This window comes from Camarhynchus parvulus, chromosome 27 (assembly GCF_901933205.1).
Source record: "Camarhynchus parvulus chromosome 27, STF_HiC, whole genome shotgun sequence".
Lineage (NCBI taxonomy): Eukaryota > Metazoa > Chordata > Aves > Passeriformes > Thraupidae > Camarhynchus > Camarhynchus parvulus.
In genome coordinates, this window is record NC_044597.1 from 5,560,751 (window position 1) to 5,578,029 (window position 17,279).

General features: G+C 62.8%; 1 protein-coding gene across 1 annotated transcript; it reads left to right on the forward strand.

Moving 5' to 3' along the window:
• Positions 1–143: 143 nt before the first annotated feature.
• Positions 144–11,382, forward strand: SOCS7 (suppressor of cytokine signaling 7). Its single transcript, XM_030966059.1, is given in 13 exon segments — positions 144–297; positions 544–613; positions 616–1,020; positions 4,333–4,397; positions 4,934–5,038; positions 5,744–5,845; positions 6,456–6,556; positions 6,559–6,588; positions 7,017–7,185; positions 8,411–8,539; positions 8,664–8,799; positions 9,299–9,453; positions 10,373–11,382. Coding segments are annotated over 12 exon segments (1,548 nt in total). The 5' UTR covers positions 144–188; the 3' UTR covers positions 9,426–9,453; positions 10,373–11,382.
• The last annotated feature ends 5,897 nt before the right edge of the window (positions 11,383–17,279 follow it).

Here is a 17,279-nt window from a genome sequence, read left to right on the forward strand (position 1 = left end):
ACCGCAGCCACCGGGAGAGGCGGGACCGGCACCGGGGGCGCGGCCAGCGGCGGAAGCGCGGGGGCGGGGGGCGGCGGCGGCGGCGGGGGGCGCCGCGGCCGTGCGAGGGCGGCGGCGGCGGCCGCCGGTGCCGGTGCGGTCCCGGTACCCGGTCCCCGGTCCCCGCGGGCCATGCGGCGGCCGTAGCCATGCAGCGCGACGGGGATGCGGCGGCGGCCGCCGCGGCCTCGTACCGGGTGCTCAGCCGGCTGCTGGGCTATGGCACCGGGCCGGAGGCGGGCGCGGCGGGCGGCGCCGGTGCCGGTGCCGGCGCGGCGGGCGCGGGGCCCGGCGGCGGGGGGCGGCTGCCGGGGGCCGGGCCGGCGCTGCGCAGCCCGCGGCCGCAGCTGATGGTTTTCCGCAACGCGGCGGCCGAGGGCCGGCCCGGCGAGGACTGCGGCCCGGCGGCGGCCCGCGGCGGCGGCGGCGGCGGCGGGCGGGGGGTCCCGGGGGGCGGCGGGGCCGAGCTGTGCCCGCGGCACCGCTGCGCGCTGGAGCCCAAAGCGGCGGCGGGCTGGGGAGCGGCGGCGCAGAGCGGGCTGGAGCTGCAGCTGGCGGCGCTGGGGCTGCGCCCGCCGGGGCTGGGGGCCAAGGGGGCGGCGGGCGCGGCGGGCACCCCCTGCCCGTGCCTCGGGCCGCCCGCCGGCGAGGAAACCAGCGATGCGCTGCTGGTGCTCGAGGCGCTGGAGCCCGACGAGGGCGGCAGCGGCCCGAGGACGAGCCGGGGTCCCCCGGGCGCGGGGCCGCCCGTGCCGGCGGCAGAGCGGCAGCCCCGGGCCCTGCACAGCCGCCCGCGGGCACCGGCACCGGCACCGGCCCCGGCGGCAGGAAGGGCTCGCTCCGCATCCGCCTCAGCCGCCTCTTCCGCACCAAGAGCTGCAGCGGCGGCTCGGCCGCCGGGGACGCCGCCAGCGCCGCCGCCTCGGCCGGGAGCCTCACGGATGTGTGCGGGGCCCGCGGCCGGGAGCAGGAGCCGGGCAGGTACGGCGGCACCGGGCTGGGATGGGGGGGTTGCCGCCGGGGCAGCGCGGGGTGTCCCGGGGGCCGGGGGTGTCCCGGGGCCGTGCTGTGATGCTCTCCCGGAGGGGGATGCGGGGCTCCGGGGCCATCCCGCCCCGCAGGTCCGGGTTGGGATCGAGCTCTCGGAGCGGCTGCCGAGGCCTGGAGCCCGGGAAAGGATGGCCGAGCAGGGTCGCGCTGATCCAGGCCTGCATCCCTGATGGGGATGGTGGAAAAACCTCTGGGAGCGGCACCGGGAGCGGGGCTTGGAGCATCAGTCCCGTGAGGAGCGGCTGAGGGTGCTGGGGGTCCCAGGCTCAGCTCTCCCCTCCGTGCAGGAGGAATCATTGCCAGCCCCAGCTTGGCTGGGATGGGGGCACAAATCCCGGGATTTCTTGGTGTGGGACTTCACAGGTTCCTCCTGTCCCTCACCGCTGTTCCAGCGGGGCAGGAGCTGCTTGATGCCAGCTGTGGCTGGTCCAGGGCAGCTCCATCCCTGCTCCCAGGGCAGCTCCATCCCTGCTCCCAGGGCAGCTCCATCCCTGCTCCCAGGGCAGCTCCATCCCTGCTCCCAGGGCAGCTCCATCCCTGCTCCCAGGCCAGCTCCATCCCTGCTCCCAGGGCAGCTCCATCCCTGCTCCCAGGGCAGTTCCATCCCTGCTCTCAGGGCCGCTCCATCCCTGCTCCCAGGGCCTCTCCATCCCTGCTCCCAGGCCAGCTCCATCCCTGCTCCCAGCGCAGCTGCATCCCCGCTTCCAGCGCAGCTCCATCCCTGCTCCCAGGGCAGCTGAGTGGGTGCTGAGTGAGTCCTGAAATGGTGCTGAAGGGGTGCTGACATGGTGCTGAATGGGTCCTGAGCTGGTGCTGAGATGATGCTGAGTGGGTGCTGAAGAGGTGCTGAGCTGGTACTGAAATGGTGCAGGGGTGGTGCTGAGCGGTTGCTGTGGGAGTGCTGAGTGGTGCTGAGATGGTGCTGGGGCGCTGCTGAGGGGGTCCTGAGGGGGTCCTGAGGGGAGGCCGCTCCCGCACAGCCGCGCTCCCGCCATCTCCATGGACGCTCAGGGCCGGGCCCAGCAGCGCCTGGCGGCAGCAGCGTGTGCGGGACGCGGGGCCGGGCAGAACTGGGGATGGAAGCGGGCGGCGGGGCTGGGCGAGGCGGAGTCCCGGGGCGGGGAACTCGGTGTGCACCGGATGTGTGCCGGGGCTCGGTGTGTGCCGGGTGCGTACCGGAGCTCGGTGTGTGCCGGGTGTGTACAGAGTGTGTACGGGGTGTTTACCGGGGCTCGGTGTGAAATTAACAGGGCAGGAGACTTTTTCTCCTTTAAATGCCTTTATCAAAGGCGATCAGCTCAGGGTTGGGAAGCCCGACGGGTCTGCAGCACCCGCCGTCTCTCCAGGGCGGCTCGGAGAAGGAGAACACGCGCAGCTGTGTCCGCTAGGGGCAGAGCTGGCAGTCCCGTCCTCGTGGGGGCTTTGGGCGCGACCCCGCGCTCGAGGCTCCGCTCCCTCCCGGCTCGGGGTCTCGGTTCAGGTGATGTCTGCTCAGGGCGAGGGGCAGCAAAGGTTTTCAGCATCTCTGCAGGCTCAGCACTCTGTTCCTCACGTCCAGACATCACTCTAATTTCTTAATTCTGTATTGGCTCGGGTTTTTTTTCGGGTCTTTTCGGTAAGTTTGACGCTTCCCGTGGCGTGCTGGTCCCGAACTTAATTTGCATCTTCTGATGCCCCCCTCCCACGTCCCGTCCGCTCCCCTCACTGTCCGGGGAGAAGAGCCATTAACTTAGTCCTAGCCAGGGCCTTGACTGATACCAAAGGAACCATTAACTACAACGACTCGTGATTATAATAACAAACAGGTAGAACTTCACTTTGCCAGCGACTAGTCCGACTGGTTTTGCAACTCTTTTTTGCACAAAAAACACCGGCAGATTTTTGTTTATGACAGGTGTGTGCCCGGTGCGTAGCGGGGCCCGGTGTGTGCCGGGTGCGTTCCGGGTGCGTACCGGAGCTCGCTGTGTACCGGGTGCATTCCGGGGCTCGGTGCGTTCCGGGTGCGTACCGGGGCCCGCTGTGCCGGGTGCGTTCCGGTGAGGCTCGGTGGTACCGGGTGCGTACCGAGGCCCGCTGTGTACCGGGTGCGTACCGGGCGCCGCTGTGTCGGGTTCGGTCGTACCGACGCTTCGCTGTGTACCGGGTGCGTTCCGGGTGCGTACCGGGGCCTCGCTGTGTACCGGGTGCGTACCGGCGCCCGCTGTGTACCGGGTGCGTTCTGGGTCCGGGCCCGCGTTGCCGCTGTGTACCGGGCGCTGTGTACCGGGGCCCGCTGTGTACCGTACGGGCCGCTGTGTACCGGGTGCGTACCGGGGCCCGCTGTGTGCCGGGTGCGTACCGAGGCGCGCTGTGTACCGGGTGCGTACCGACGCTCGCTGTGTACCGGGTGCGTACCGGGGCTCGCTGTGTACCGACGCCCGCTGTGTACCGGGTGCGTACCGGGGCGCTGCGTACCGACGCTGTGTCGCTGTGTACCGGGTGCGTACCGGGGCTCGCTGTGTACCGACGCTCGCTGTGTACCGGGTGCGTTCCGGGTGCGAACCGACGCTCGCTGTGCGCCGCGGCCGCCGCAGGCCGGAGCGCAGCCGGGCCGTGAGTGCCGGGGCATCGCAGCAGCGCCCCCTGCCGGCCGGGGCGGCGCGCGCGCCCCCGCTCCCCGCAGACAATGGGGCTGAGGGGGAACTGAGGGGAGGCTGAGGGGAGGCTGCAGCAATGCTGAGGCGGTGCTGAAATGGTGCTGAGTCGGTACTGAGGGGGGGCTGAGCAGATACCGAGTGGTGCTGAGCAGATACCGAGTGGTCCTGAGCCTGTGTTGAGTGGTGCTGAGTCGGTGCCGAGTGGTGGTGAGGTGGTCCTGATGTGGTGCTGAGTGGGTACTGTGCTGGTGCTGAGCTGGTCCTGAAATGGTTCTGAGCAGATACTCAGTGGTGCTGAGTGGGTGCTGAGCAGATACTGATGGGTACTGAGCGGGTGCAGAGATGGTGCTGAGCGGGCGCTGAGGTGATCCTGATGTGGTGCTGAGTGGGCACTGAGCGGGTGCAGAGATGGTGCTGAGCGGGCGCTGAGGGGAGGCCGTTCCCGCAGCAGTGCCAGCTTTTCCTGTTCCCTGCCCTGAGCAGGAGCTGGCGACGCGCGTGGATGGAGGGGCTGGGAAGGATGGAGAAAGGTTCTCCCGTTTTTCCTGCGGGGATTCCGAGTCTCCTCATCTCTCCTCACCCCATTTCCCCTGTTTTCCCCCTGCAGGAAACACAGACTGACAAGAACCCAAAGTGCCTTTTCCCCGGTTGTGTTCAGCCCCCTCTTCACAGGTGAGGATTTGGGGAGGATTTGTGCAAGTTTGGGGTTTTTTGTTCTGCTGTGGGAGGAGCAGGGAATGGGGAATTTAGCTTCTGTGGGATCCCACACTGGGATCTCTGTGGTGTCCCTTGGTGCTGCTGGCCTCAGACCCAAAAGGAGAGCCCAAAGAGGGGATCTGAGGAATCTGCAGAGGAAAACCTGGAGATGCCAATTTTTTGCTTTAATTTGGGAGGTTGATTTCATTATTTATTAGTTTATCTGATTATTTTTAACACTACTTTAAAAATTTAAATGTTTTTAAAATGATCATGTCCCTGGTGCCACACATGGATCAGCTCTGCTCAGCGTGGAAATTCCATGCTGGGAAAAATCCTTTGGAGCCTCCTCATCCCGTCCAGCTGCTGGGCTTGGGGCAAATTCCCTCAAGGCCCCTCCAAAGGCGGAGAAATTTATTTTGGGAGCAGCAAATGGGAAAAATCTCCCAAACCCTGCGGAATCCCTGTGCTCATCCTGGGCCCTAACTGGGCTTTTCCCTCTCCCTTTCCAGGTGAGACGGTGTCACTGGTGGACGTGGACATTTCCCAGCGAGGGCTCAGCTCCCCTCACCCTCCCACGCCTCCGCCGCCGCCCCGCCGGAGCCTCAGCCTGCTCGGTACTGCCCGGGGATGGTTCCTGGGAACCCGGGGATGGTATTTAGAAACCTGGGGATGGTCCTTGGGAACCCGGGGATGGTTCCTGGGAACCCGGGAATGGTCCTTGGAAACCTGGGGATGGTCCCTGGGAACCTGGGGATGGTTCCTGGGAACCTGGGGATGGTCCTTGGGAACCTGGGGATGGTTCCTGGAAACCGGGGATGGTCCCTGGGAACCGGGGGATGGTTCCTGGGAACCTGGGGATGGTTCCTGGGAACCCGGGGATGGTATTTAGAAACCTGGGGATGGTTCCTGGGAACCCGGGGATGGTTCCTGGGAACCCGGGGATGGTCCTTGGAAACCTGGGGATGGTCCTTGGAAACCTGGGGATGGTTCCTGGGAACCTGGGGATGGTCCTTGGAAACCTGGGGATAGTACTTAGAAACCCGGGGATGGTCCTTAGAAACCTGGGGCCCTGGGAATTCCAGTGCTGGAAAAGGGATCCCTGTCCTCCAGCAGTTCCCAAACCAGAGAGGAGGTGCTGCTAGGAATCCCCGAATTCCCTTTTCCAGGCTCTGGGGCTCCGCTGGGAATCCCCAGGTTCCCTTTTCCAGGCTGTTTTCTGGAGCTCTGCTGGGAATCCCCAAATGCCCTTTTCCAGGCTGTTTTCCAGGCTCTGGGGCTGTTCTCTCCCCGTTTCCTGACCTGTCTCTGCTCTCTCCTAGATGATATCAGTGGGACGCTGCCTCCGGCTGTGCTTGTGGGGCCCATGGGCTCCTCCCTGCAATCCTTCCCTCTGCCTCCGCCTCCTCCGCCCCACGCCCCAGGTCAGCTCAGCTTGGCCAGCTCTGCCTCTCCCCTCCTGGAATGCCGCTTTTTTCCTTTGGGAATCTCCACCTTTTCCCCTCCTGGAATGCCGCTTTTTCCCCTCCCGGAATTCTGCTTTTTCCTTTCCGGAATTTCACTTTTTCCCTTTGGGAACCTCCAGGTGCCTCTGGGTGACAGTGACAATGATAATGACCCCAGCTGTCTCTGGGTGACAATGGCAGTGACAGTGACAATGGCAGTGACAGTGACCTGGGTGTATCTAGGTGACAATGGCAGTGACAGTGACCCCGGCTGTTTCTGGGTGACAGTGACAATGGCAGTGACAATGACCCTGGGGGTCTCTGTGTGACAATGACAGTGACAGTGACCTGGCTGTCTGTAGGTGACAAGGGCAGTGACAGTGACCTGTCTCTGGGTGACAGTGGCAATGGCAGTGACCTGTCTGTCTCTGTGTGACAGTGACGGTGACCTGGGTGTATCTAGGTGACAATGGCAGTGACAGTGACCTGTCTGTCTCTGTGTGACAATGGCAGTGACAGTGACCCCGGCTGTCTGTAGGTGACAATGGCAGTGGCAGTGACCTGTCTGTCTGTCTGTCTGTCCCTGCAGACGCCTTTCCCCGGATCGTGCCCCTGCGTCCCCCCGAGGCCCCGGGCCAGCCGCCCCCCCCGCACCTGCAGTGTCCCCTGGCCCGGCCCGACCCCAGCAGCGCTTCGCCGCCAGCCTGAGGGAGCTGGAGAAGGTACCGGGGACGGGGGAGAACCGAGCCCTCGGGGACTGGGATTGGGAATGCGGCCCCTCAGGGACTGGGGTTTGGGATTCCTGCCCCTCAGGGACTGGGGTTTGGGATTCCTGCCCCTCAGGGACTGGGGTTTGGGATTCCTGCCCATCAGGGACTGGGGTTTGGGATTCCTGCCCCTCAGGGGACTGGGGTTTGGGATTCCTGCCCCTCGGGGACTGGGGTTTGGGATTCTGGCCCTCAGGGTTTGGGAATCCATGATTTTGGAGTCCAGGAAAACCTTTTCTGAGCGTGGAAGGGGGGTCCGGATCCCCTCTGTCCCCTCATCCCTCAGTCCCAGCCGCCCCCAGCGGGTGCAATTGCAGACGGGGATCGGCCTCCTGGGAGCTTTCCCGAGGGAATCGCTGTGCAGCTGCCGCTCTCTGTTCTAGTGCGGCTGGTACTGGGGCCCCATGAACTGGGAGGACGCCGAGATGAAGCTGAAGGGGAAACCGGACGGGTCCTTCCTGGTGCGGGACAGCTCCGACCCCCGCTACATCCTGAGCCTGAGCTTCCGCTCGCAGGGCATCACGCACCACACGCGCATGGAGCACTACCGAGGTGAGTGATTCCTGGGGTCTGGGGACCTCTGGGTGCCATTCCCTGCTCCAGGGAGTGATTTATAACCCATGCACCATACCCTCATGGAGCACTGCCGAGATGAGACATTCCTGGGGTCTGGGGACCTTTGGGGTGCCATTCCCTGCTCCAGGAGGTTACAAATCACCCACCACACCACACCTGCATGGAGCACTACCAAGGTGAGCCATTCCCGGGATCCCAAATCCCTGGGGTGCCATTCCCTGCTCCAGGAGGTTACAAATCACCCACCACACCACCCTGCATGGAGCACTACTGAGGAATAAGGAGCTGGCAGTGCCCTGGAAAACTGGGTTTGAAGGAAATTGTGGCAAATGGAAATTTTAGGGAGAATCTGTTCCTGGGGAGTGCGGTCAGGCGTTGGAACATGCTGCACACAGAGCCCCCATCCCTGAAGTGTCCAAGCCCCGCGGGGATGTGGCACTTGGGGACACGGTGACGCCGGTGTCCAGAGGGCAGCTGGGGTCTTTCCCAGCCTGCGGAATTCCCGGATTTTGGTGGAGGAGGGCGTGTCCAGGCTGGTGTGACCCACTGGGAGCTCTGGTGTCCCCAGCTCCAGTTTCATCCTGGGCCACCTGGCGGGTCAGGTGACAGCACGGGGACAAAGGGTGACCCGGGGCCTAATTAGCAATCCTGTTAATCAAGGAGCAGGAACATGAAACTGCTCCCATGGAAAATGATCCCAGGGCTGGGAAATGGGGACAGCAGCACCTGGAGCTGGGAATGCTCCAAGGTCACCTTTCCTTGGGAGTGTTGGGATGGAGAAGGGATACTCCAGAATATAAGAATATTTAATTTCCTAAATATAATAACATTAAATTCACTAAGTATAAGAATATTTAATTGATTCAATATAAGAATATTTAATTTACTAAATTTATAAATATTGAAAAGTTTAGCTGTTCCCAAATCCATAAAACAGCCCATTCCAGGGAATTTTGGGAATGCCAGATTTGTCACTGAATATCCTCCCCCTGTTGATTCTGTGATGGTGCCGGGGAAATTGCTTTCCCAAAAATTCCTTGGGATAACAGGAATAACTCCCCTGTGCTTTGGCAAAATCCCCTGGGATAATGGGAATAATTCCCCCGTGCTTTCCCAAAAACCCCTTAGAATTACAGGAGTAATTTCCCTGTGCTTCCCCAAAGTTCCCCTGCAATAATGGGAATTCTTTCTCTCGTGGAAGGGACCTTCAGCCTGTGGTGCCACCCCAAGTTCGAGGACCGCTGCCAGTCCGTGGTGGAGTTCATCAAGAGGGCGATCATGCACTCCAAAAATGGGAAATTCCTCTACTTCCTGCGCTCCCGGGTCCCAGGTGAGCCCGGGGATGGGATGGGCCAGGGATCCAGGTGAGCCCGGGGATGGGATTGGCCAGGTGAGCCCAGGAACCTAATCCTGCCTAATCCTGGTCTCCAAAATCTCCTTTTTTCCCCCCAAAGGTCTCCCTCCGACGCCCGTCCAGCTCCTGTATCCCGTCTCCAGGTTCAGCAACGTCAAATCCCTGCAGCACCTTTGCCGCTTCCGGATCCGGCAGCTGGTCCGGATCGACCACATTCCCGAGCTCCCGCTGCCCAAGTGAGTCCAGGGATTCCCCCATGGATCGCCCCTGGAATTCCCTCCCTCCCTCCCTCCCTCCCTCCCAGGCAGCAGGAAGGGATCTGTGAGCTCAGACCTGCGAGGGAATCGTTGGCTTTTCCAGCTTTGGGATAGTGGGATCCTGTGGGTGCAGTGGGAATTCTGAGCGGCTTGGCAATGAGGAATTCCCTGCTGCGCCAGAGCTTTGGGAGGCAGCTCCTGTTCCTGTGGAGGTGCTGGCAATGTCAGAGGAGCTGTGCTCCGGGATCCTGCTCTTCCCGGGGTTTTTCCAGGGAAGAGGCTCTGGGTGTGTTTCAGGAATATTGGAAGGGCTGTGGCTCAGGGATCCGGCTCCTCCTGGTGTTTTTCCTGGTGTTTTTCATGGTGTTTTTCCTGGTGTTTTTCCTGGTTGTGTTTTGGGAATGTCAGAGGGGCTGTGCTCTGGGAATTTTGGAGGGGCTGTGGCTCAGGGATCCGGCTGTTCCCGGTGTTCTTCCAGGCCCCTGATCTCCTACATCCGCAAGTTCTACTACTACGACCCACAGGAGGAGCAGTACCTGTCCCTCAAGGAGGCGCAGCTCATCTCCCGACAGAAGCAGGAGCCCGAATCCGAATCCTCCACGTAGCGGAGCCGGAGCCGCCCCGGCGCTGACGGTGCGGGAATGGGCCGGGAATGGTCTGGGAATGGTGCAGGGAATGGTTCAGGAGTGATCTGGAATGGTCTGGGAGTGGTGCAGGGAATGGTTCAGGAGTGATCTGGAATGGTCTGGGAGTGGTGTGGGAATGGTCCTGGAATGGTCTGGGAGCGGTGCAGGGAATGGTTCAGGAGTGATCTGGAATGGTCTGGGAGCGGTGCAGGGAATGGTCCTGGGATGGTCTGGGAATGGTGCAGGGAATGGTGCAGGAGTGATCTGGAATGGTCTGGGAGCGGTGCAGGGAATGGTTCAGGAGTGATCTGGGATGGTCTGGGAGTGGTGCAGGGAATGGTTCTGGAATGGTGATCTGGAATGGTCTGGGAATGGTGCAGGGAATGGTTTGTGGATGGGAATGGTGCAGGGAATGGTTCAGGAGTGATCTGGGATGGTCTGGGAGTGGTGCAGGGAATGGTTCAGGAATGGTGATCTGGAATGGTCTGGGAGTGGTGCAGGGAATGGTTCTGGAATGGTGATCTGGAATGGTCTGGGAGTGGTGCAGGGAATGGTCCTGGAATGGTGATCTGGGATGGTCTGGGAATGCCTCAGGAACGTTGGGAATGGTGCCTCATCCCAGGATCCAGCCCACTGCTGTTCCCTCAGAAGCCCCTGGAGAAGCCGTGGCTGCTCCCTCAGGTGTATTCTGCCATTCCCAGGCTTTTTCTGGAGAGGAGAACAAGGTTTCATGTTCTTCTACAGTTCCTGGCTTTCCTTGGGAAGGGGAGCGAGGCTTCCTGGCCCTTGACCATTCCCATCTTTCCTCGGGAAGAGGCCTGACCCTCGTGCTCCTCCCTTGCTCCCATTCCCATTCCCCCTCTGCCCCAGGCCCCCATCCCTCCCCGTCCCATCTGATCCCGATTCCCGGTGTTTTCTCCTGGCAGGAATTCGGATGTTGCCCTCCTGCCGTGGTGGGGAGGAGGCCGAGCTCCTGCTGCTGCTGCTCCCGCTCTTTTCCTGGAGGAGAGGGCCCAGCATTCCCAGGAAACCCAGCAGAGCAGGGTCCGGAGCCCCGGCTCCTGGGCAGAGGAATCCTGGGGGAGCCAGCCCGGCCCCGCGGGACCCCCGCGGAACCAAGAATGTCACGGCACTGTTCCCGAGTTTTCCCGGAAGCTTTCGGTTTGGATGTCTCTGGATTTTTTTTTTTTTTTTTGTGGATTTTCAGCATGAGGAAAAACTGGATTTTCTGATCCTGCTGGATTTTCTGATCCCACCTTGGGAATTTCCAGGTGGGAGAGAGGGAGGGGAAAAGGGGGAATTCTCTGGGAAGATCCATCTGCTCCCGGGCGTCGTGGCAAGGCTTTGATCCTCTCCGGAGAGCTGCAAACGGAGCCAGGGGGATGGAAGAACCCCTGGGAATAAGCAAAGTGTGGAGCTCTGAGCAGCTCCACAGCTCCTCTGCTTCCCAGGATTTGGGAAAAGAGATCCAAACCCTCCAGGAGCGGCAGGAGCGTCCTGGGAAGAGCTTGGGGCCGTGCAAGAAGGAAGGAAGGAAGGAAGGAGGGATGCGGTGGATCCAAAGGGAGCGCTGCTGGAAGGTTCCCCTGGATCCTGCGGGGATCCCAGGCTCGGGATGGGCTCTCCCAGCCTGTCCTGGTGCATTCCAGAGGCTGGGAACGGAGCGATTCCCTTCGGAGGATCCTCCTGGAGCAGCTCCCTCCCCTCCCTGGGACATCAGGAACAGCAAATCCAGGAGAGTTTTGGCTCTTTCCCTGATTTTGGGCACAATTCCCTCCCTCGCCCCTTGGGATCCCGGGCTGCTGCTCCGTCCCCTGAGCAGGAATTCCAGGGGGGAACTTCCAGCTGGGAAATGTGGAGAATGCTTCCCTGCTGTGCTTCAAGGAGCAGCGTTCCAGTGCTCTGCATCCAAGGCATTGCCCCATCCTGCTGGATCTGAGGAGCCCATCCTGCTGGATCTGAGGATTCCCTGGAGCTGCCGGGGCGATCCCAGTCCTGGAATTCCTGTGGATTTCAATGGAAAAAATTCCAAGCTGCTTTGCCATGAAAGGTGCTACAAATCCTGCCCTGCCTGCCTCCTCCAGCTGGGATTTGGAGGGAAAAAAAAAAACCACAATCCTTAAAAAAATTCCAGGTTTCTGGGTGAAACTGAGCCTGAAAATCCATGGAAATACCTCATGGGACTGTGCGAGGGAAAACCTTCCCGAGAGCAAGGCCTGCTCCAGCTTTTCTTCCCAAAATAAAGAGATCCTGGAAAGAAAAAGGGAAAAGGAGAGGTGGATCAGGGATGGGTAACGGGATGAGGGAACTGGGAAGGTGTGAGTCAATCCAGGGAAAATCCTGCTCTCTCCGTGGGGTGGTGGTGACACCATCCATCCGTTCCCACTCTTCTCTGGGAATGGGCGAGGTTTGCGAAGGGGGAGCAGCAGATCAGGGAAAAGCAGAGCTGGGTTTTTTTGGGGTTTTTTTGCCATCCTGGAGCACTCCCAATCTCCCAAATCCTCACCCTGGGCAGCTCCCAGTCCTTAAAAACCCAGCCTGGGGTGCTCCCGGAGCTCCCAAGCCAGGGCTTCACCCCAAATCCCAGGAATTTCACGGGATCCAGCCTCACCTTCGGAGGAGGAACGAGCAGATTCCAGCAGCTCCCAGGGCAGGACATTCCCAGGATTTTGGGAATCACCCTTTGAAATTAAAAAAAAAAAAATGCAGCTTTTGCTTATTTTTATTTTTATCCCCCCTTTTTTTAATTTTTAATTTTAATTTTAATCTTAATTTTTTTTTCTTTTGGTGTGTGCTTAATTTATTCAAATAGTGGCAGTATAATTTATTTTCATAAATATATGAGAAAAGTTACTAAATGGTTAAAAAAAATAATAATAAAAAAACCAAACGGACTTTGCAGGCCAATCTTTCAGATTTAATGAAAAAAAATTAATAATAATAATATTAATAATGATGGGTTTTGATATGAACCACAAATGCACTTTTGGGTGTGTTTGGTTATTTTTTGGGGTGGGGAGCTGTGGGGTTTGTGTGTAAATATTGTATTTATAGGCATGTTTGGCCTCTTGTGGGGGATTTTAGGAACTGCTGGCGTGGAATTCCTGGATTTTGGGGGTTTTGGGGATTTTTGGGGTGTTTTTTTTCCTACAGGGTCAGCCAGGAAGAGCTGACTTGGTGTTTGTAAAACTCATTTTTAGCGTCGATTTTTGGGGGTTTTTTTGGGGTTGTTTGGGATTTTATTTTTTTGCTGTGGGGGGGGAAGGGAAGAGAGAAAGGGTTTGAAATAAAAACCTTGGAAATTGTTGGATGTTCTTTGTGGTGAATTCTGAGTCCTTGAGCCCCTCCAGGTCCCTTTTGCCCCTTTTTTGGGGCGTCCTGTGACCCCAAAACTCATCGGGGAGCTCTGGGTGCCCCCATGGCTGCTCCCAATACCCAGAAATAAATTTGGGGCATTTCTGGGTGCCCCCCTGGTGCTCCTGGTACCCCAAAATCCATCAGGGAGCTCTGGGTGCCCCCAGTACCCCTATGGATATCAGGGTGCTCTGGTTCCTGCATCCCTGTGGGGTGGGCTGAGACCCCAAGGGCTGGAGAAGCCCAAATCCCCCTGTGCCCCCCAAATCCCCCTCCTGCCCCCCCAAATCCCCTCCCCAGCCCCTTCCCCGTTTCCGTCTCCCCAAATCCCCCTCGGGCCGTGCAGATCAAAGGCAGCGGAGTGACACAATTGGGAATGGGGTGGATTTGGGGTCTCAGGGATGAGGCTGAGGCCGATTTGGGGTCCCTTTGGAGGTTTAGGGTCACCGGAGTGGGGAATGACGTGGATTTGGGATCCCCAGGATTGGGATGGGGGCAGGGTTGGGGTCCCCGGGATTGGGAATGGGGCAGAATTGGGATCCCCAGGATTGGGAATAGGGCAGATTTGGGGTCCCCAGGATTGGGAATGAGGCGGATTTGGGGTCCCCGGGATTGGGAATAGGGCAGATTTGGGGTCCCCGGGATGGGAATGGGGCGGATTTGGGGTCCCCGGGATGGGAATGGGGCGGATTTGGGGTCCCCACAGCCCGAGGAGGCTTTGGGGTGGTGCCTTCCCGGGAACGCTCCGGGAATTCGGGACCCCGGGCTGCGCCCACGGCCTGAGGAGCCCGTGGGGACCCGGGCACCCCCTGGCTGCCCCCGGGCCGCCCCGAAAAAGCCGCTTTTGTCCGGCCGCCCCCGAGCGGGGCTGGCAGGGCCCAGCGGGGCCGCGGGTTATTTTTACCTCCTCATTAGCATCAGAAAGCGGCGCGGCCCCGGACAAAGGGCGCTTTCTTCCCGCTCCGCCTGCCCGCGACCCCCGCCCCGATGCCGCGGGTGCTGCTCCCCCCGGGACCCCCGAGAGCAGCCCCGGCGCCCGCGGGGTCAGCGAGGGGGGCGGCTGCTGGTGGTGCCCACCCTGAGGAAAAAATTGGAAAAAATCCCGTTGGGTAGCGGGGTATTGCTCCCTGCCCTTAAATCCCAACCCGAAATCCCACCCCAAAATCCCACCCCAAAATTCCGTGCCTAAATCCCATGCACAAATCCCATCCGCAAATCCCACCCTTGGCCAGCTCTGCCCCAGCCACGGGGCCGGGACTGGCCCGGGGGGGCTTTGGGGTGTCCGAACCCCCAGTTTGGGTCTGGGGAATGGGCGCGCTGCCCCTCCTCGGCCCCATGTGCTGCGGGGAGTGTGGGAACGAGGGAAACTGAGGCACGGGTTGGGATCAATCCAAAGGAAACTGAGGCACGGGGTGGGGAGGGAACGAGGGAAACTGAGGCACGGCACGGGACCAGTCCAAGGGAAACTGAGGCACGGCACGGGACCAGGCCGATGCAGCCGGGGCCGTGCCCGGGGATGGGAGGGCGCGGTGCCTGCTGTCCCCGCTGTCCCCGCTGTCCCGCTGCCCCCGCTGTCCCGCTGTCCCCGCTGTCCCCGCTGTCCCCGCTGCCCCCGCTGTCCCCGCTCTCCCCGCTGTCCGGGCCGGGCGCTGGCAGTGCCCCAGGGTCAGCGCTGGGCTGGGCTGGCACCAGCTCCGAGCTAACATTTACCCAGCCCCGAGGGCTTGGCTGCCACCCCGGGAAAGGACAGGCCAGGGGCCACCAACCCAGCCTGGGGGGGACAGACAGTGACTCGGCCACCGCCACAGTGCCAGCCCTGCGCTGGGCACGGCCAGGGAGAGCCACAGCGCCTGGGACATGGGGAGAGGGAGGGAGGGATTGGGGATGGATGGATGATGGATGGATGGATGGATGGATGGATGGATGGATGGATGGATGGATGGATGGATGGATGGATGGATGGATGGATGGATGGATGGATGGATGGATGGATGGATGGATGGATGGATGGATGGATGGATGGATGGATGGATGGATGGATGGATGATGGATGGATGGATGATGGATGGATGGATGGATGGATGGATGGATGGATGGATGTGATGGATGGATGGATGGATGGATGGAGGGATGGATGAAGGGATGGATGGAGGGAGGGATGGAGGGATGGATGGATGGATGGATGATGGATGGATGGATGATGGATGATGGATGGATGGATGGAGGGATAGATGGATGGATGGATGGAGGAGGAGGGAAGCCGCGGGCTGGGGCTGGCAGGGTCCCGGGGGGGCGGCTGGAGGGGCGGGAGGGGAGGGCGGCGGGGGGTCCGGGTGGGGCCGGGGGCCCCCTCCCGCCGCCGCTCACATGACGCCGCTCCCGGGATGCGCCGGGCGGCGCCGGGCGTGGGCGGCGGCGGCGGCGGCGAGAGGCGGCGGCAGCGGGACCGCACCGGGGCGCGCCGGCTCCGCCACCGGCTCCGCCACCGGCACCGACAGCAGCACCGGCAGCGGCACCGGCCCATGGCCCGCGGCCGGACCGCCGCGCCCGCCCCCTGAGCGGCCCCATGGAGCAGGTAGGATCGGGACCGGGATAAGGAGCGGGAGCGGGAGCGGGACCGGGAGCGGGAGCGGGAGCGGGAGCGGGAGCGGGAGCGGAGCCGCCGCGGCGGGGACCGGGCGGGTCCAGCACCCACGGGCGCGGCGCCGTTCCGGGGGCCCGGCACCCCCGAGGACCCCACCTGCCGCCGCTGCGCTCCCCACCTGCTGCTCCCTGCCCCACCCACCTTCTCCCGGCCCCCGGCCCCCCCCGCCCTCTCCCCGCTGAGCCCCGCCGCAGCATCGCCCACCGGGACCCTCGGTAGCACCGGCCTGAGACCCCCGCGCCCCCGTGCGCCTCCCCCAGCCCAGGTGTGCCGCGGGACCCTGTCCCTGTCCCTGCTCTGCCACCGCCCCCTGCCACAGCCCGGGGCGGGTCCCGCCCGCGGTGTGGGGAGGGGGTTTCTGCTCGGGGAACGGGCTGGAGCCGCCGTGGGTGTGCAAAAACCCCGGGGGGGTCCTTTGCTCTGCCTCCCCATCCCGTTATTCACCGGCCAACGCCTCCGGCCCCCGTCCCGCTCCGGCCGGGCTGTGCTGCCCCTCCTCGCCGCCCACCCGGGCCTGGGGGTCTCTCGGGCCCCCCGTGCCGTGGCTCTGCCTGGACAGGAGGCTCTCTGGGGTAGGGTCACCGCCTTCCGAGCATGCCCCCCTAATTTTGGGGTTCAGCTCCCTCCCCACAGCCCCCGGGGCTCTGCCTCGTGTTCTCCCCGCCTCCCCCATGGCTCCGGCTCAGCCCAGATCCCAGCGCAGATTTGATGCCTCGTGGGTGCCCCGCGCCCCCCGACCCCCGGAAGGGCCGGAGGGGCTGGGGCAGCGCCGGGGACCCGCGCGGAGCCGCGGCAGCGGGCACGGCACGTCCCCGGCACGCAGCGAGCCCTGGCCGCACGTTGGGGGCCGCGTGCTGCAAAATCCACCCCCCCTCCCCGAGCCGCGGCGGGGGGGGGAGCCCCGGGGGTGCCACAGCGCGGCCGTGTCACCCGCCCGCCATCAGCACCCCCACCCCACAGCCCGGGCCCCCCATGGCCCCCGCCCCCGGCAAAGCCACCGCGGGGACATCGCGGGGACATCGCGGGGCGCAGCATCCCCCCGGGGGCGCCCGGGTCCCCGCTGCCGGCTGCGTTCTCCCCGCTGGAAAAATCCCCTCTTCCCACATCCAGCTGCAATGCAGAGGAGCTCCCGAGCCGCCCGCACGCCTTCCCCGCCGCCCTGATTGGCGGCGACGCCTCTGGAAGGGGCCGTGGTAATTTTAGGCCGCGAGCGGCAGCAGGTTGGCATGTGCCCGCCGGCCCCGGGCGCGGCCGGGAGGCTCCGGAGCGGCACCCGCGGCCCACGGCAGCCGGGGATGCTGCGCAGCGCTCGGGGAGCCCCAAATCGCGGCAGGATCGCGGCCCCTCCCCGATGTGCGATGAGCACGTAAGTCCTGGCGGCCCCCCCGCCGCCCCGCCCGGCCTGGCGCTGCCTCGCTGCCGGGATCCCCGGCTTGCGCCGACCGCCCCGAGCCCCCCGGGCCTCGCCGTTGTTTATCCCGACGGCCCCGCTGGCGGGCAGGGGAGGAGGGGCGGGGGCCGCAACCCTTTCGTCTGGCCGCCCGCTCAAAATGGCTTCGGCTGCTGCCGCGGCCAGGGAACGGGAGCTGCCGGCTGGAAGCGCCTGCCTGGAGCCGGGAGGGCGCTGGGGGGGCACCCGGAGAGACCCCACCCCAGAGGGGCACCCCCGGCCCCCCGTGGGCAGCGCGGGTCACTCTGCGCGCCCCGCCCCAATCCGCTGCCCCCCCAGCTCCTCCCCGCGCCCCGCTTTTGCTTTTCTTCATTTTAATTCCCGGGATTAGGTTAAAACGCATCTTCCATCCAGGCTGGATTCCCCTCTCGCTGCCTTTGTCTGC